The 20641-nt window shown below is 39.0% G+C and overlaps 1 protein-coding gene across 50 annotated transcripts in view; it reads left to right on the top strand.

The window, feature by feature from the left end:
* PTPRD (protein tyrosine phosphatase receptor type D) overlaps positions 1-20641 on the top strand; it is a 1747466-nt gene that overhangs the window by 1564838 nt on the left and 161987 nt on the right. For 31 of the 50 annotated variants that reach the window (XM_064140302.1, XM_064140304.1, XM_064140303.1 and 28 more), the window contains 6 exons: positions 1819-2007; positions 4001-4018; positions 5777-5887; positions 7302-7313; positions 9375-9644; positions 10280-10861. In XM_064140302.1, the coding sequence (XP_063996372.1) occupies positions 1819-2007; positions 4001-4018; positions 5777-5887; positions 7302-7313; positions 9375-9644; positions 10280-10861 (1182 nt within the window). The remainder of the gene's footprint in view (positions 1-1818; positions 2008-4000; positions 4019-5776; positions 5888-7301; positions 7314-9374; positions 9645-10279; positions 10862-20641) is intronic. The other 19 variants (XM_064140351.1, XM_064140349.1, XM_064140348.1 and 16 more) reach the window with 3 other exon arrangements.

Genomic DNA, 20641 nt, shown 5'->3' with positions numbered 1-20641 from the left:
ATTTTATTTTCTTTTTCCTGGTCCATTTCATGCTGAATATTGCGGCTTTCTGCCAAATACCTAAAAGACAAATTGGGAACAAGTCACAACTGTAAAAAATACAACAGTTCTGGCTACTTGAGTCTATTACATTGTGATGTTTGTCCTGAAAATTTCATGAAGAGTTCATTCGAAGATCTTCTATGTGTAAGAGGACTGAATGGAATTTAATTAACAATATTAAAACTAAGAAAGGAAATCTCTTTACTAGTTTATTGAATTAGTACTCAAATAGATTACCTTTGTTGTACACTTTGGTATTTACAGAAGGGTCTCCAGAGTTTTCTGTAAGAGCCAAGTGGGAAAGGTCAGGTTGTAAGAATCCTCTTCCGTGTCACAAGTCAGATCTTGCCAGTTATTTCCAAAGTAAGGACTTAATGTTTCTAAACAGACATGAAACATCTCTTTATTCAGGAAGAGCTTGTAGGTAACAAAGAATTTGATGCTTTACCATGGATTGGTATAAATACTAACTCTGAGGAGCTATGCAAACATACTGGAAAATTGTGTTGGTATATCAAAGTAGTATCTATGCGCATTTCTATTGCAAGCAAAAAGTAGGTCATGGGCAACAGCAGATCCTGGCAAAGATTTATAGGATACGCTTCCTTATTGCACACTTTTCAGAAAAGTCTGAACTTTTCTGAAAGTATAGGAAAATGCTTAACGTTTTCCATAAAAGATAGAGTTGACACTAAACAGTTTCTTCTTTTTTTTTCTGAATTAATTGCATGTCAGTACCTACCAGTCAAGTTATTTAGTAATACATGGTTTATATTTAGCATCGATGCTCTTTCTGTGTTGCTTTCTTTTATTTCATTTTGCTTGCCCATTTTGAAATGACATAACAGCAAGTATTTTTCTGGTTTGATTGAAATTAAAAGCAAGCCAATGGGATTCTAATAGGTTGTTTTACCTATGCTAACTTGATTTCTGAGAATTGCCACTGTTTTCCTGTGTTACTTGCTAATGTGTATTATATTAAGAAGGCTAATAACTTTGTTTGGTGTATCAGTATTTCACTATTGACTGACATAGGGTGAGGATTTTTTTACTGTCTCTTGAGTGTTTTGGTTGACATAGTCGCATCCATTCAAGATTATTATGAATGATGTCACTTTGATAACTGAATGTCTCCAATGTCTAGAGTCTTTCAGTGATTTACAATCCTATAATACGTTGCTCTTCACAGCACTTCTCTGTAACAGCAAAGTGCTGTCATACCCATCTTACAGATGGACAGCTGACATCCAGGGGCATTAAATTTAAGTCCAAGAGCACATAGATAATAATGATAAAAGCAAGAAGTATAATTTAATTCTCCTAAATCCCTGGCCAAATCCTATGCTGCGTGATCACACTTCTTATGTAAAGACACACTTGTCTCATGTGAAGAAGGGGGGGTTTCTGTTGTTCATAGGTATGTTAATTCAAAATTTCAAATAAAATAATGAATCTCACAAGCAGAATGATGTCAGAGTTATAAAGCACCATAGTGGGAGTCTAATGATTATACACACAAAATATATATTCCAGTTTAATACATTTTTTAAGTAAGTATAAAGTTTTTATCTACTTTCTAATGAATTTCCTGTTTTGTATGATCATTTCAGTCACTGTAAGCTAACTAAAATATTGCCTGAGTATCTGGTTTGTGCAACGGTTACTTACATAAAAACAGTTACAAAACTCTTGAACATTAAGTGGAGTGGTAATTGTGGCTTTCATGATTTACTGTGTAACAGGAGTGAAGCACAAAATAATTTCTTCCTTTTGCAGAGGATCAAATTCCCCGAGGTTTCCCTACAATTGATATGGGCCCACAGCTGAAGGTGGTTGAACGAACTCGTACAGCTACCATGCTATGTGCAGCCAGTGGCAATCCTGATCCTGAAATAACTTGGTTCAAAGATTTCTTACCTGTTGACACAAGCAACAACAATGGTCGCATCAAGCAATTACGCTCAGGTAGGGTCTTGTTACTGTTTCCACTAACGCCCAGAGTTGTTCTCTCTCACCTTTTCTTTCTTTTCTTTCTCTTCCTTTTTCTTTTTTTTTTTTTTTTAAATTTTATTTATAGGTGATAATTTCTCTTCCTCCTCTCTTTTCTGTGTTACTGAGTGTGTTGTCCATGTCTGTGATGTTGTCATAGTCTTTTCTAGAGTCTGTCTCTGTGTGTTTTGCAGCTTCTGTTTACTCCACATTGCTCACTGCTGTGACTGTATTTTTGATAATTTTTTTTTCTTTACTGCTTTTTGCAGTACTTGATGGATCCATTTTCTCCTCTTTCTTTCTTCTTTCCTTTTATATTTTTTTTAACAAATTTATTTCAACATTGGACTTCATTCAGAAATTGCAAGGAGTACCAATGGTTATATTCATCAAAATCAAAACCTGCATTAGACACTTCAATTAAAATTTAAAATGTGTTTTGTGCTGTCTTCCACATTTGACTCTACCAAAGATTAGCCAGTTTGGACACATCTTCTTTCCTCTCACAAATACATAAAACACAATACTTTTTCCCATGCACAATTATACCTTAAAAAGAAAATTTTTAATTTTATTTTTTAAAGAAAATAAAATCTTTGGGTACTGAATGGAATAAAAGTGGGGTTTTTTTGCTGGATGAGCATTTTTCCAACATATTTAGCCACAGTAGTGTGCGCCCACACTGAAGTTTTATAAATCCTACATTTTCTGGAACTACAGAAGTCTGCTTTCCATGTAGAATCCAGCTTTTGTTGCTCTCTCTCTCTCTGCCCCTTGCACCCCCCTAGCAGTCCTTTCACTCTCCTCCTGCCCTAGTTAATTATTTTGCTCTCTTTAGATGATAAAAATAAACAAAACCAACCCTCTAAATCTATAAAGTTTAAAGCCTATCCCTAAATAAGGTAACTGGGATATAATGAGGTTTTTTCTTTGGCAGTTGTAGTAGGTATTGTTGTAGAATCTAAGTTGTTTAATCACATGTCTTCCCAGAATTCTCAGCTTTTGACCTGTCCTGTGATGTTAAATCGTCTTGTTAACTGACTTTTTGCTTGTTGTCAGCAGAAATGTGTAAATTAACCTTCTGTTAATGTAAATTAATAATTAATTTTTCACATGTGACATAGATGATTTAGTGTATAAAGCTTTACTGAAAACTTTGTACCAAATTATAAGGAATATAATAATATTTTTATGCTGTCTTTCTTCTCTCCGTATTTAAATCTCCAGAATCTATTGGTAAGTGCTTAGTTCTGAAGCGCACTTCACCCCCACTAATTTTCATATTCAGAATATTATTATTATGATTACTATTATATGATTACTATTATTATTCTTAAAATGCATGGCATGCATTTTACTAACAGTCAGTGTAGTCACCAGATCCTAATAGTGGCGCACAAGCACACCTCCACAGAAATGTTGTCTTACCAGTCATAGCAACACCTGAAAGAAACAGTACACATGTAGCACATAGCTGTAGAACAGTAAATGCCATAATCCAGCTGAAACTACAGTGTTTGTCTTGAGATAACCTTCAGTGTATCCTCTTTTTAGATATATATATATATGCAATTATATATATATACTTCAATAGCATTTCCAATATTTTCCTAAAATATAGCTTACGTACAGTATTGCAAAGTTTCCTTTTAAGTATTTGAGGCATATTCAATATATATACCTAACCCTATATAACCAAACACCTAAGAACTCAGATGCTACTCTGAGAATGGCAATGCAGCCAATTGTAGCTTTTTTGCCCTTTGTGGTACAATGCAATTTGGTTTTGTAACCTGATAGTACTATCTAATATATTCCTGTTTTAACAGTACAGTAATTCAAGTTTCTTTTAAGACCTTATTTAATTCTGTAAATCTAATTTGATTCTTCTTCCAAAGCCCTAGCCTCCTTCTTCTCGTACTAATGCTTCTTCTTTCTAATCTTATTTGCATTCATATTATCCACCCAGGTGGTACACCAATAAGAGGTAAGAGTGCTGAACTAACGTTCACAGAATGATCTTACTCATTCTTTCTGTCCTTTCATCCCTCTCATCTTTGTCCTGGGTTTTTGTTTTGTTTTGTTTTTTTTTTTAAGGGAAAAAACCCAACAACAATAGAAAAAAAAACAACAACAAAACACAACAAAAAAACAAACCACAGAAATGTACATAATCTGATTATTTTCTTTCTTTTTCCTTTGTCCTGTTTGGTTATGATCAGTGACTCATATTGTGTCCTTTCTTTCTTCACATCCCCCTTTCCTTTCATTTTTGATTATTCATTGGTAAAAAAAAAAAATATATATATATTAAGTTGATTTGTGATATGCTTCAAAGAAAGCATATCCAGGTCTTATGGCCATAGCCCAGTCACAGCGTACCATTTGTCCCTCTTTTTTCTTTTTCTTCTTCTTCTTCTTCTTCTTCTTTTCTTCTTTATCCTTTTTTTTTTTTTGTTCTTTTTTCTTCTTCTTCTTCTTCTTCTTTTTTTTTTTTTGTTCCTTCTCTTTTTTTTTGTCCAACTGGACCAAAAAGATCATTTTTTTTCTTCCTTAGCTGTTCTTCTCCTGGACCAAAGCCAAGATGGTCTGGAGAACAGTAGCAGACATGCAGAAGACAACATGGACTATCTTCTTTTTGTCTTATCTTTCATAAAGGTTTTGGTTTTGTTCTTCTTCAATCCTTTTTTTTTTTTTTTAAGTTGTAAAGGTGAAAATTATGTGTCCTCTCCTAAAAAAGTTACAGAAATGTTTTTTTCTCCTTTATAGTTTTTATTGTTGTTGTTTTCTTGGAGTTCTCTCGCCTCTGGATTTTTGGATCTTCTAATCTACAGGCTTGGAAATTAAAGGTTAATGGCTTATTCTTGTTGGTATGTGATATTGGTTTTTGATGCTCTGCAAAAATGTTTGCTTCTTTTATAATCTTGTTTTGTATTTTTCTTGGGTTTTGTGACACCACACTGCTAATCCCACTTGTGGATTTTGATGGGTGTCTGTGGGGGCCCTTCTATGGTCCTCAGCAGTGGTTGGTTAGTTCTTTCTTGTTGGCGTAGACCATGCTTTTTAACTTTTTTTTGCCTTATAATTCAACTGCTCTTTGTTTTTCAGCAAATGTACTTTAAGATTGTAAGTTGCGGAGAACTGTCTTTCTTTTCTTACCAATCTGCATGTCTTAAGGGAGTTTTATTTCTTTAAAAGGATATTTTGATAGTTGTAAATGACTAATGCAATTTCTTGTTTTTCACTTCAAGCAGCTTTTTTGTTCTTGCTGCACATTTTTGGCTTTCTTCAGCAGAAGATTTCTTGAAACCTGACCTGCCTTTTTTTATGAGTGCCACCTTTTCTGCTACTTTTGTTACTAGATTGAAACAATGAAATAAAATTTAACATATATAATGATCCAACTACTTAATCTCTTTTGTTTTATTCAAAAGCCATTCTTCCTTGAAGCAGTCTCACCCATCTTCATTGTGACGGTTTAGGAAAGACTATTGTTTAGAGAGGGTTTGTTTTTATTTGCCAAATGCAAATTGTTTTCCTGTGCTAGCACTGATGATGTGAAAAAAATAATCTCTTTGTTTTTTTCATTGCATCATTTTCTGTCTGTGCACCTTAGCAAGAAAATGAGCCGACGTTGAGTGGACCTTCGCATACAAGCTTTTCATATTGTTAAGCAGTGTTTTGTTATGGATATAAAAAGCTTTCTCTGACCATGTCTTTGGCAATGTATTTTATATTCATACAGGCGCCCTCCAAATTGAACTCAGTGAAGAATCTGACCAAGGCAAATATGAGTGTGTTGCAACCAACAGTGCGGGTACACGGTATTCCGCCCCTGCCAATCTATATGTCAGAGGTAGGAATGACATAACCCTGGCGTCCACTCTTCATTCAGATTCAGGGCTAAGATACTCTCAGGATCTATGCACTTACCACTGCAATAATTGAAATGCCATGGTAAACATGTCATTTGTAAAATTCATTTTAAAGTGTAGAGGAAAGGCTTGGGGTTTGTTTTACTTTTTTAAAGCACTCTTGAGTCCAGTCTATCCTGTGGGTTAAGGTTTGTAAGTATATTTATATCTTTACATCTTGACTTCTGTTTTTTCCTGCATTAAGTTAAATTGTGCTTTGCATTTATTTTCTTTTATTGGTTTTGTTTGATTCTGCCTTTCTTCTCAAACTCCTGAGGTGACTGCTCGGTGTGCTACTAATCAGCTAAGTGTAACCCCAAGGCACTGAGGTGTATGCCTACCTGACCTCTTCTGTGTAATTGCAAAGGTTAAGCTTCTAACTTTATAATAATATGTATGCAGAGCACAACTGTATTTTCTTCATTTCTATTTCTTCTTTATATATATGTATGTATATATATATGTATATATATATATATGTATATGTATATATCTATGTATCTTTAGTGTAAGAATTGTTGAGTGAAGTGAAGTCCTTACAATGATAGTGGGCAATTGGCTATGTTTTTTGAAGAAATTACCTGTCTATGTGCCAGGTGTGATGGTTAATAAGGAAACCATTATATTCTTCTGTGCTTTGCTAGAAATGGTAAATGTTTTTTAACATAAAAAATATTCTTTTGCTTCAGCTAGAAAGAAGTGCTTTGCTTCTGGCAGTATTTGCAATGGCTAGTTAATGTAAAAAAGCCTATAACATACATACATACATATGTGTATAAATATATATATATATGTGTGTGTGTGTGTGTCTGTGTACAGTATAAAGGGGTGGGTGGGGGATATAGGACTGAAAACAGAAACAACTGTGAACTTTACTGTAGGGTGGATAACCTTACCAAAAATACCTAGCTTGATTTTGAAATTTTTTTAGAGCTGATTTTTCAATCAACTTGATATGTTTTTGTATGGTGTGATTCTTTTGGCTAATTAAAATTACAAAAAAAGAAGGGAAAACATTTCATAGTTATGACATCCATAGAAAGTTTTTTGATCTTTCCTTTTTCTTTCTCTTCTCCTCCAACATACTGACTTTCCTGTGCTGCATGAGGCATGTATATACCTTTTTATCCAAAGGAAAATTTCAAAATTATGCTAGCTATTGTTTCTAACACCGTTGTAGCTGTGGAAAATGCTAACTTTACAAGATGAGGTAGGAAGGTTTTGTTAGAGCAAGTAGAGATGTTCAAGTAGCAGTTGAAAGCCTTGATATGGCCTTTTTACTCTCTCTGTGTTTCCCTTGTTTTTCTCCTTTCCTCATTTCATTGTGTTCTGCATCAAACCCCCTACATCCCTCAGAGCTGCGAGAAGGTTGGTGTGTTTTTTACTTTTTACCCACCTTACAAAACTATTAATTAAACCAATAACAAAGAATACAAATGAAATGAATGTAGCTGCATTGTGGCATTTTTTAAGTTAATGTTATGTTTAAGCAGAGAATGCCCTGGTCATGGCTTTTGATGAGTGCTGGTATCTAACTGTTGTGCATGATAAGAGAGAATGTTCCTGGATGCATGGCAACCTTTTTAGCTTTAGCACTAACGTCTAGTAAACTTGGTCAGTGTTCCTGCTTTTTCTTCCCATTTAATTTCTTGTTTATACTGATGCCTGCTTTTCAAGGAATGATTTCAGCAGTTGTTTTCCAAACAGCCCGCGCATGAAGATTAAACTCTCCTTTGTCTATACTGGTTGTGATCAGCACAAGAAATTCCTCATTGCCTGCTGCTTGCTTTATTTGGCCTCTGTGAACTGGCCGCTCTGCTTGTTCCCCTTCTGCCTGTCATTCACTCATGAGGCCATTGCAGTAAACCCCTTCTGAATTCATAGAAGATCACAGAAGTTTAATCAAACCCAGTGGAAAGGTTTCAGACTAATACAGCTTTCATTATAATTTTTAAAACTCATTCATAGTCTTTTATTTTAGTTTTCATTTTTGCTGAATTAACTCTGTCTTAATGATTAGCTTCTCTTAAGCTCTAAAATAAATACAGTTTTGAGTAGACTGTCCAATGAAAGGCTGAAATACAAACCTACCTCTCTCAGCTACCTCTCTTTCTTCCACCTCCCCCCACACACGTGCACACCACTGAGAATATTTGAAGCAGGAACACTGATCTGTTATTGCCTGGTAATTTTCTTGGTGTGGTGTTTGCTTAAATATTAACTACTCTGTTAGTGTAATGTCCTGCTATGTGTTTAAAGTTGCCACCCTTGTTACCAATATAGAAATGTCTAATGTTATTGATCCTCATAGCTTATTTTGCTTTCCCTTAACTGTGAGAGTAGTGGAATCCTGAGTGTTAAATGTTCTGCTATTTACCCAGTGGCCCTTCCTAACAGTTGCTTTTTAACAACCTAAACATAATCTAATTTCCCTCTCCCTCAAAATCTATGCTTCTCTTAAACTCCTGTATCTGTCAGCCTATCCTATCACCATCTCTTTCAAGTTTTCTTTCCTCACCCAATATGTTTTCTTTCTGAATTATTTTTCTTTCTACAGTTTTTACTCAGACATTTCCCTAAGCATGGTTCTCTATTGATTCTGTCACTTGCTTGCCTGCATGACCAAATCCAGTACTCTGTACTGGCTTTGCCTAGTTTCTTTCTGTGTCTCTATATATATATCTATATATATCTTTATCTATATCTTTATATGTTTATATACATATATATTTATATATATGTGTGTATATATATATATATATTTATATTTGTGTGTAATTATGTTCCTTTTTTTCTGTGTTTGTTTCAGTGTTAGTGTGAGGTCTTGAGGCTGCATCTACTTTGAGTCCGAAAGCAAATGAAATTGCACTTTCAATGTACTGTAGGCAATGTGTTCCAGGACTGTGATGTGACAATGTGGCCTAGCACATTTATTCACATCAGCTGGAAGCACACAGCATAGAATCTGGTTTTGGTAATCAACTCCAGCATGCTGTTGACCTTCCAGTTTTCTACTGTGCAGATATATATATATCTATGGGCATATAAAATGCATATATATATATATGTGTGTGTGTGTGTGTGCGTGTGTGTGTGTGTGTGTGTGTGCACGTATGCGTGTGAATATCTTTTGCATGGTGTTTCTGTATTGTTAGTATGTAGCTAGTTAACTGTGGGGTCCCAATAGGTCTGAATCAGCCTTTGTATGAATGTGCTTAATAATATCCTCAAGTAAATATAGAATAATTCACATTGTGTGCAGACAAAATTCTTGTTTAGTCTTGTATTTCTCTTATACATATTTTCTGGTAGGTCAGAATAATACGTTAAAATGTTAAATTGTGTCTGTACACTGCATGTAGTCCATATAAAAGACTCAGTTTCTTTTTTTTTGTATATGTTATTACCTTCTTTTGTGTTTTGTTCCAGTTCGACGGGTCCCACCGAGGTTCTCTATCCCCCCTACCAATCATGAGATCATGCCTGGCGGGAGTGTAAATATCACATGTGTTGCTGTGGGATCACCAATGCCATATGTGAAGTGGATGCTAGGAGCAGAAGATTTGACACCTGAGGATGATATGCCAATAGGAAGGAACGTCCTTGAACTTAATGATGTCAGGCAGTCTGCAAACTATACTTGCGTTGCTATGTCTACCCTTGGTGTTATAGAAGCAATAGCACAGATAACTGTCAAAGGTATATCTCAAGCTCATAAATTTGGATGTAATTCAGTCTTTTTTTAAAATTTATTCATTACTGTATTCCAAGGAAAAATACTACACTGAAAGGGGATAAATGTCTTTTACTCTCTTAAAGCAAGATGATAAATATTGTAGCCAATCACTATCATAGAACAAAATCAGATTAAGATAGCAATAATACTAATAAATAAGTTAATCATAGTGTTCTGTTATTCTTCTTTGTCTGTCTCCCAAAATTCTTTTCAAGTAAACAAAGAATCTAGTAGTCTTTCATATACTTGTCAAAAGCCAGTGCCTAAAAAACTATAGTTATTTGATTTTTAGAGCTAGTGGGTGTCCAAGCATCATGTTCACTGACTAACTGGAAACTGAAAGTTCCAAAAATATCTGAAGATTAAGCTTTAATGGTGCAGTGTCTATAAGATTCCTCTTCTGTTTATGTTTATGGGATCATTGGTTTAAATCAAAACTTGAAAATTTTCTGTTAGATTTCTGAAGTAAATTATATCTGCCAAAATCTTGTTCTGAACAGATCACACCTTCTCATTTGTTGTTTGTTTGCTTATCATAATAATTAATGTCCACTGTTACATACCACTAACTGTATTTTTTTCATGTTTTTGTCTTCAGCCCTACCTAAACCTCCTGGAACACCTGTGGTGACAGAAAGCACAGCAACAAGCATAACATTGACTTGGGATTCTGGAAACCCTGAGCCAATTTCTTACTACATAATCCAACACAAACCCAAAAACTCTGAGGAGTCATATAAAGAAATTGATGGGGTGGCTACAACACGCTATAGTGTGGCTGGCCTAAGCCCCTATTCAGAATATGAATTCCGAGTAGTTGCTGTAAATAACATTGGACGAGGACCGCCCAGTGAGCCTGTGTCAACAAGGACTTCAGAGCAAGCACCTTCAAGTGCACCACGCAGTGTGCAAGCCCGTATGTTGAGCTCTACCACCATTTTGGTACAGTGGGAAGAACCTGAAGAACCTAATGGACAAATACAAGGTTACAGAGTTTATTACACTATGGACCCCACTCAACATGTCAACAGTTGGATGAAACATAATGTAGCTGACAGCCATATTACCACCATTGGGAATCTAATACCCCAGAAAACATACTCTGTGAAGGTTCTTGCTTTTACTTCTGTTGGGGATGGACCACTTTCTAGTGACATTCAAGTCATCACTCAAACAGGAGGTAAGTTAGCAATAAACTGAATTTGTGCAAAAAAAAACAAACACATGCAGCAGTTGTACAGGGAGGGAATTTGAAGTGAAGACGCTGAAAATAACTTTTCAGGATATACAGTTTATGCAGGCAGCTCTTCTATGCAGCTTTTTTATGCAATCTTTTCTTAGTTCCACAGTGGCAGTTGTCACAGAAGGGGGAAATTATCTCCTGATATTTTAATTTAATTCAGCAATCTGAATTTAAACTGAAGTTTAAGTGAAATCTCAGTAAGACTTTGTTCTTCAAAGTGGCCAAATAGTAGGAGCTCTCTTTGTCAGTGCTCAATATGCGAAAAGTATTTAGCAAGTAGTTGATCACAGCCTTCTTAGAGGAGTTAACCTGTACTGGTGGGGTATGTGTAGGTGACTTGTGGTTCTTTTATGCTACATAGGTGGTGAATCTTGCTTTTGGAAAATTAAAATATATGTCTGCTGCGTTTGTATGCAAATAGTTGGTAAGGCTTTAAAAAGCTTTTAAAAGATTTATTTTTTGGTACGTTCAAGGAGGCAGTTTTATACAGTTTGGATTTATTAAACAAATCCAACTTGCCCCTATAAAGTGCATACCAGTTTCTTGCCTGCTTTTAGATTGTTTTGTTTCTCTACAGGAGTTAGGTCAATGAATTAGTTTTATTAGAAAAGGACAAGAAAGCTTAGTGAAAAACAAAAAGAATTCTCATGAAATCAAAAGTAAGAAGGTCTGTTAAAGCTACACTGCAGATGTCTTATTACAGAATGATACAATCAGTTACACCTCACTACAAGCTCTTTTCAGGTGGTTCCGGAGAGCAACGATGTCTCCCCTCACCCTCCTCTTCTCCAAACTAAACAATCCCTGTTCCCTTAGTCACTCCTCATAAGGCTTGTTCTCCAGACCCCTCACCAGCATTGTTGCCCTTCTCTGAGCACACTCCATCAACTCAGTGTCCTCCTTGGAGTGAGAATTCCAAAACTGAACGTGTTAGCTGAGGTGTGGCCTCACAGTGCCAACTATAGGGGCTTCTCTGTTCCTGCTGTCCACACTGTTCCTGATATAGACCAGGATGCCTGGCCTTTGTGCTTGCCCACTTGAGCAGATTGCTGGTGTGTGTTCAGACTGCTGTCAGCTGCTACCCTGCATGCAGGTTCTCTTCCATCAGGCAACTTTCCAAATACTCTGCCCCAAGCCTGTAGCATTGCATGCAGCTCATGTGCAGGCCCCAGCACTTGCCTTTGTTAAACCTAATACAGTTAATCTCAGTCCATCGATCCAGCCAGTCCAGGTCCCTTTGGAGAGCCTTTCTTCCCTCAAGCCGATCAATACTCGCACCCAATTTAGTGTAATTTGCAAACTCACTGAGGGTGTACTCAGTTCCCTCATACTGATGATAAAAATATTAAAGAGAACTGGCCCCAAATCTGAGCCCTGTGGAACATCAGTTCTGGCTGGGTGCCAACTGCATTTAAATCCATTTGCTATATCTCTTTGGGCTACTTCTTTACCTATTGAATCATCCATCCATCCATACCATAAGCAGCCAGAATAGCAGCTACCTTTGTTTAGTTGTTAAGGAGGTATTTGAATCTAGGTTAGAAGTTAATTGTAATGAGGCCAATATAAAAATTACTATATAGTTTATTAGATGTAAAAAGAAAATTTCCCCAAAACTTATTTACAGTTAACACACACAGATTCTATTATGCAGTTGGTAAAACTGATTTTTCAGAATGCATGTATACAGTCAGATTAAATTTAAGTTATTTTAGGAAAGGCTTTAGAAAATTTAAACAACTGGAGAGTCTTGCAGCACAAACTGCTGCTTAAATGTTAAAGATAAACTTTCACAAACTTCAGAAAAGAGAGTTCGTTTAGTCACTGGTCAGAGTCTCAATATTTGTAGTCCAAAAGTATAAGTAGAAGCATAAATGAGGACAAATGTAGTGCCAGCCACATGGTGGCCTTCCGTGTGGTGATGATGCAGTGGAGTTTTGCTGCCTGTGTAGCTCAAATTGAGCACGTTGTCTGACAAGAGCCTCCATGGCTCTCAGGAGGTGATTGGAGCGGTCAGCCACCTGAGCGAAGCAGGATCCAGGTTTACTGATTGGAGCAGTCTGATTTGCTGCGGTGCACAGTAAAGGAGTTGGGCCTCAGGCTGGAGTGGCAGGCCAGCAGGTCCCAATGTTGCTAGGTCATTCCTAGGTCATCAGCTAGACTCAACTAGAATTAGATGGACTTGGACTCGGCTGAGCTTAAGTGGACAGCTGTATCACAGTGCAGGACATTTCAGTCCCTTGGCTCAATGTGGAAGACGGGCAGGGTCAGGTCTTCCTTTCATGGGGGAGGCAAGTCCCCAGCTGCACGTGGTGCAAAGACACACAGTGCAAACAGGTAGCAGACAAAACATAGATGTCAGCAGCAGCAAACAAACAAGGTTGCTAAGTTTTTAAGCATTTTGATGAGTGTCTTTAACCAATAGCAACAGATAAAAACAGCCCTTGAACCAATCCTAGGTTATTTCAACAAAAAAAGAGAGATGCACATGCCTAGCATCCAACAGCCTGTGTTTACAAAAGACAAAGCAGGCTGCAAAACAAGACCAAATATGGTGTCTTTTGGTAGACTAAGAGGTGCAAGGCCTTTGTCTGCTTTCCTTCTCCTCCACCCAGGAAGAAGGAGAGAGGGGAGGGGCAAGGTGGGTATTCAGATGGGTGTTTAGGATATATCTTGAATATGTATTTTAGGTATAATGTGGACCTTCAACCACACTAGTATTTTAGAGAAACCTTGGAGTCTTACCATAGGTCAGTGATTCTTTGGAAATACTGAAAGTTTCCTGTTGAAGAATTTAGCAACCCTCCAGTTCTTAAAAACATACCTAAAACCTGTAACTGAAGACTGTGTTTAATTTACTTTTAATTTCTGTGTTTTACCAGTATGTGTTTAATAAAGTATAGAAATTGAGGTATTGCCCTGGAATGAGTTTCTAAGTGTTGAGTTACACAGAGTTCTAGTTACTGCCTTTTTTTTTTTTTTTTTTTTTTTTTTGGAAAGTCAGGGAAAGATGAAATTCTATTTTCTTATAGTATAACAATGTAAAGAGAGATAATACCTAGAGAAGGAAGAAAAAAAACCAATACAATAACCTTGAGGGAGATGGGGGAGGGGTCAAGTGGCAGCAAAGCAGCAGAAGTAGCAACAGCCAGTAGAAGAAGGGGAAGAACAAGCTGTGCTTCTAGACATTAAGCACTTGATGCTCCAATGAAATTATATTATCTATTGTTGCCATTATATGGCCTATCCCTGGAATGTTCATCTTTCCCCTATGTCTGAGCTAGAAAATCAGCTCAAACGGCCACAATCCACCCCTTTAATATAATTTACTGTTGCAACATCAAGTCATTCTATGTAACTAGGGATAATATCAGTATCGTAGATGGTCGTTGTCCAGGCTTCAAGCGTCTTTCTTCTATTTCCAGTCATTCATCTTCTCATTTCTGTCTGTCTCAGGCATTGGCTAGCTCAATGGTTTTCTAGAACAGTCAGATGTTTTCTTCGATGAATGGAATAGAGCAGGACTCTTGGCACTCACAGGGTTCATGCTCTTGGATAGCAGGCTCTTCATGGTTGTTTTTTTTTTGGGCACCACAATCCTCTGGAAAAGAACTCATAACAACATATCTACATTCGTTCTGCCAATGTCAGATTCTTTTGTGGCACACATTGTATTTCGCCATTCTTCTGCATAACCCAATATATATGACCAGGTCCTTCAGCAGAAACCACCCCTCGGACAGGCGTAGTCTCCCCCGAAGGGGAGGATACCTAAACAGACTTGCCCAACAAATTCTTTTCACGGGTGACAGGAACCCTGTCACCTTCTACCTTTGGTAAGACCTCTGAATGAGCTGGGCCAGCCTATCTTCCCTGACTGCTGTTTTGGCTGCTGCTGCTTCTGCTGCTTTGCCGCCATTTGACCCCTCCTCCATCTCCCTTAAGGTTATTGTATTGTTTTTTTTTTCTTCCTTCTTTAGTTATTATCTCTCTTTACATTGTTATACGTATACTATAAGAAATACAATTTCATCTTTCCCTGACTTTCAAAAAAAAAAAAAAATCTGTGTTGTGGTGGGATTGTTTAGCCTGGAGAAGAGGAGGCTCAGGGGTGACCTTATTGCTGTCTACAACTACCTGAGGGGTGGTTGTGGCCAGGAGGAGGTTGCTCTCTTCTCTCAGGTGGCCAGCACCAGAACAAGAGGACACAGCCTCAGGCTGCGCCAGGGGAGATTTAGGCTTGAGGTGAGGAGAAAGTTCTTCACTGAGAGAGTCATTGGACACTGGAATGGGATGCCCAGGGATGTGGTGGAGTCGCCGTCCCTGGGGCACTTCAAGGCAAGATTGGACATGGCAGTTGGTGCCATGGTCTAGCCTTGAGCTCTGTGGTAAAGGGTTGGACTTGATGATCTGTGAGGTCTCTTCCAACCCTGATGATACTGTGTTACTGTGAGAATAAAAAATGTTTCTATAAATATCTTAATGGCAAAAGAAGGGACAAGTACAATCTCCAGTCCTTATTAGATGCAGAGGGGAATATAGTAACAAAGGATGAGGAACAGGAAGAGGTACGTAACACTTTCTTTGCCTCAATCTTCAATAGAGGGACAGGTTGTCTCCAGGAGAGCTGGACTCCCAAAGTGGCAAATGAAGTCAGGGTCCAGTATAGTCCCCCTCTAATCCACTAGGAAGAAGTAAGGGACCTGCTGAGACACTTGGATCCTCACAAGTCCATGGGACCAGATGGGATCCACCCTAGGGTTCTGAGAGAGCTGGCAGATGAGCTGGCCAAGCCACTCTCCATCATTTATCACAAGTCCTGGCTCACAGGAGAGGTCTACAGAAACTGTAAGCTGGGCACTGTGATACCCATCCACAAGAAGGGTCGTAAGGAGGAGCCAGAAAACTACAGACCTGTCAGCCTGACCTCAGTGCCAGGCAAGGTGATGGAACAGGTCATCTTGAGTGCCGTCACAAAACACATTCCGGATAGCCAAGGGATCAGGCCCAGCCAGCATGGGTTTAGGAAGGGCAGATCCTGTCTCACCAACCTGATCTCCTTTTATGATCAGGTTACCTGCCTGTTGAATGTGGGGCAGGCTGTGGATGTAGTCTACTTGGACTTCAGCAAAGCCTTTGACACTGTCTGCTACAACAAGCTCCTAGCCCAGCTGGCAGCTCATGGCTTAGACAGATTCACTCTGTGCTGGGTCAGGAACTGGCTGGATGGCAGAGCCCAGAGAGTGGTGGTGAATGGTGCCACATCCAGTTGGCAGCCTGTCACTAGTGGTGTTCCCCAAGGATCAGTGCTGGGCCCAGTCCTGTTCAATATATTTATTGATGATCTGGATGAGGGGATGGAGTCCAGCATCAGTAAGTTTGCAGATGACACCAAGCTAGGAGCAGGTGTTGATCTGTTGGAAGGTAGGAGAGCCATGCGGAGGGACCTTGACAAGCTGGATGGGTGGGCAGAGGCCAATGGGATGAGATTTAACAAGGCCAAGTGCAGGGTTTTACACCTTGGCCACAACAACCTCAAGCAGCACTACAGGCAGAAGGGGACCTGAGGGTACTGGTAGATAATAGGCTGAACATAAGCCAGCAGTGTGCCCAGGTGCCCAGGAGAGCCAATGGCATCCTGGCCTGCATCAGGAACAGTGTGGCCAGTAGGACAAGGGAGGTTATTCTTCCCCTGTACTCAGCACAGGTCAGGCCACACCTTGAGTACTGTGTCCAGTTCTGGGCCCCTCAAGTCAAGAGAGATTTTGAGGTACTGGAATGTGTCCAGAGAAGGGCGATGAAGTTGGTGAGAGGCCTGGAACACAGGACCTATCAGGAGAGACTGAGGGAGCTCACTGCTGATCTCACTGCTGTCTATAACTACCTGAAGGGAGGTTGTAGCCTGGTGGGGGGTGGTCTCTTCTCCTAGGCAACCAGCAGTAGAACAAGGGGACACAGTCTCAAGTTGTGCCGGGGGAAGTATAGGCTGGATGTTAGGAGGAAGTTCTTCCCAGAGAGAGTGATTGGCATTGGAATGGGCTGCCTAGGGAGGTGGTGGAGTCACCATCCCTGGAGGTGTTCAAGAGAAGACTGGATGAGGCACTTAGTGCCATGGTCTAGTTGACTGGATAGGGCTGGGTGCTAGGTTGGACTGGATGATCTTGGAGGTCTCTTCTAACCGGGTTGTTTCCATCATTCTGTGATTCTAAGTTCTGTTTACTAAAACCTTTATAGAATTTACCATTAAACTATCCTGTCTGTTTCCAATTACTGTTACAATCTGAAGGAATTATGGCAACATTAGTGTGCAGGAGAGATTCTTAATAAATGTTCTCAACTTCATAGTGGTGTTGGCTTGACATTGTTTATTCATGACTACTAAAAATCAAAAGAAAAAATGTGGTACATGTGAGGCATTTTTAAGCACTGACATTTGTGCTTGAAATACAAACGTTTTAAGTCATAAACGAGTAAACCAAGAAGCTCTGCTTCAGTTCCGCAGTACAGAGAAGGTTTAAGATATAAGATTCTCCCATCTTCTTATCCAGCAGTTTCTCTTCAGTGAACCCTACAGAATAAGATGCCTTCCTTGCCCTTCTCTTCATTTAATCTAAATCTGAATATGATTGTTTATTCCTTTACCTCAAACTGAACCTCATTCAAATAAATATTGTGCAGTATGAAGTGTTGTTTAAAAACAATGGAAATTAATGTAATGGAAACATAAGTAAAAGAGTAAAATAGAATATGATGGTGATTGTGTTTTGAGTGATTTTCTTTTCCTTTTTTGAAACAAGTAAGCCTGTCATAGTAAATAGATTGCTAAGCCATTGTGCATACTTTTGGAATATTACAGCACACATATGCAGCATACAACAAAATCTGATTAATAGCCGTGACTTATGGGCTCTATTAGCTTGGTTTCATTGGAAGATTTCCTTTTTTATGTGTATTCGGATCCTTAGAGAAATGCTATAAAAATTAATAATCTATTAAAAAAAAAAACACTCTTTACAAGAATCTTTGCTTCTTAGTACAGTAGAATTGTACTTTTGAGATGGCTGTGTGAGTCTTTGCCCATGGACTTTGAGGCTGGAATCCTCCCGGCTTCAAGGGAAAGGAGAATCTTCCCGGCTTCAGGGGAAAGGACAGTCTCTGACATTGTTCTCCAGGCAAAGGATGCAATCTCTGCCCTTGTCTCCTGGCTTCTTCTGGACGCTCTGTCCAGGGATTCTTAGGCAGGACCTCAGGTGCAGAAGGAGTACAATGTAACGCTGGCCATGCAGGCCGATCGCGTGCAGACAAGTGGGGTCTGCTCCTGGTAACTCAGCGGCAGTGGCATGCACCAGGCAGTAATAAAGCAGTGGGCATGCAACAGGGGGCATGGCTGCATGGGAGACTGAGCTCTGTAGGTAAATGCAGGCAATACAGGATCTAATCCTGATAACTCACTGCAGTGGTGTGCAAGTGTACACAGCTGTCTGGGAGACTATGGGAGATTCTGTCTCCATAATAACAGCAAAGTAAACAGGCATGCAGGCAGGCATAAACAAAAGCAGTGCTGGTGAGTCTAAGCCTAATAATGAGAGTGACCACGAGTGAGCGGGGGAGCCTGAGCACTTTGTTTACCTGTGTACCCCTATTTATTAACTGTGGGCCAAGATTAGTGGCCCTTTGGACACTAGAATGACTAATCAGGTTGGCAGTTAGCCGATCTTACCATAATGAGCAAAAGCCACAGGCCTGGACCTCCCACATATGGGGATAGCATGGGCCTAGCACCCGGTAAGCATGAGCTGGTCGCATGGGCTTACACAAACATGTTTACACAATCAGGAGCCCTGGGCAGGCCAGACTTTATTGCACCACATTTGTTATGCCCTTTTGTGTTTGCTTATGCGTTTACCTCTGGTGCAGGCAGAAATACATGTTGAGGCAGGGCAAGGCATAAATAAGCCTATTTTCAGGCCTATGGGCTCTCCACAACAGTTTACAGTCAAGAAATAAGAACAGGTGTGTATATTTGGTGGACAGGGAAGTTATGTACGTTCGTAAAGCACATCGACCTCAAAGCAGAAAAGTCAGCATGGAGAGAACGCACATGCAGAAAGATCCTACTCAGTAAGCTGTCTGTGTACAGCACTAGTAATGTACAACACTAATATGGAAACTTAGATTTGATCTGCATAATTAAAAGCACTTCAGCAAGAGTATGAAGTCTACTTACATAGATTTTTTGTTCCCCTAGTTTTCTTTTTCTATCTCTGAAGGAGACTTGTACCTTCTGTCAGCTCCTCTAGTTTGGCTTAGTTCCCATGTGCCACTGAAAATTTTTTTGAACAGATGTATTTTCTAGTCATAAGTTGTAAATAATTTTAAAGTTACTGCTCCACTTTCTTATCTGGTACATTTTTCTTTGTCTTAAGCACTGGGTTTGCTACCAGAGTTTATCAACAATGCAGATAATTTAGTTTCTCTTATTGTGTTTCCATTTTATTTCTTTTTCTTACTCTTCTTCTTACTCTGCCTCATGGCAGTGATGAAGATTGCCTTGTCACTCCTTTCTTCTGTCTGTATTGTCAGCTTAGGAGTTGTCTAATTGTGGTTGAGAAATAGGAGACTAGATTTTGCAGTGAGATATTATTTTGACAAAAAGCATTTGGGAAAGTCCAATTAGCTTCAATCTTAGAATCATAGAATACACAATTGGAAGGGACTTCTAGAGGCCATCTAGTTCAATGCTCCTTGCAGTAAGCAGGGACATCTCTGACTAGATCAGATTGCTCAGAGCTCTATCAAGACTGACCTTGAATGCCTCCAGGAATGGGCCTTCCACTGCCTTCCTGAGCAACCTGTTCCAAAGTTCCATCATAGTAAAGCTCTTCTTCATGATGTCCAGTCTAAATCTACCCTTCTCTAGTTTAAGACTAGAGGCTCTTGTCCTACTGCTACATGCATTTGTAAACAGTCCTTCCCCAGCCTTCTTGTAGCCCCCTTCAGGTACTAGAAGGCTTCTGTAAGGTCTCCCTGGAGCCTTTTGTTCACCAAGCTGAACAACCTTAGCTGTCTCAGTCTGTCTTCACAGGAGAGGTGCTCCAGCCCGCTGATCATTTTTGTGACCCTCCTTGGACTTTCTCCATCAGATCCATGTCCTTGTGTGGACCACTCCAGAGTACTCCACACACGCCACTCCAGCTGAGGTCTTACCAGAGCAGAGCAGAGTGACAGAATCACCACTTTGGTGATTGCAGCCCTCCTTGCAGTCCTCTCTTCTGCCTTTTCCAAAAATGTGTGTAATGTTTTCCTTCTCTCAGTGACCAGAGGCATAACTTGACTGCCAGGACTTTTCTAATATCAAGGACAGTGGCTTGGCAACTACATCAGCCAGTCCCCTCAGGACCCTGGGATGCATCTCATCAGATCACATTAGCTTGTGTATGCTTGTCGTGGAGGGGATTTCTCTATTCCTTCCCTGTTAAGGGGAGGTGAGAAATTAATTTGAGGCGGTTTTGATTTTTTATAAAATTATTTATTAAAATTAATATTTACAAATTTACACCACCCCCAACCACTATGAAATCGAGGGTTCATTTGCAAGTTTATGAAAATAGATTTGGGATATATATATTTACAGGGATTGATTATTAAATGAAAATATTAAATTATTAACAATTATTGACAGAGAGAAATTCCCTTAGGCTTAATGCCTCTTAGCAA

This window comes from Pogoniulus pusillus, chromosome Z, assembly GCF_015220805.1.
Source record: "Pogoniulus pusillus isolate bPogPus1 chromosome Z, bPogPus1.pri, whole genome shotgun sequence".
Classification (NCBI taxonomy): domain Eukaryota; kingdom Metazoa; phylum Chordata; class Aves; order Piciformes; family Lybiidae; genus Pogoniulus; species Pogoniulus pusillus.
The sequence above is the reverse complement of the archived record's forward strand: the minus strand, read 5'-3'. Positions and strand labels throughout refer to the sequence as shown.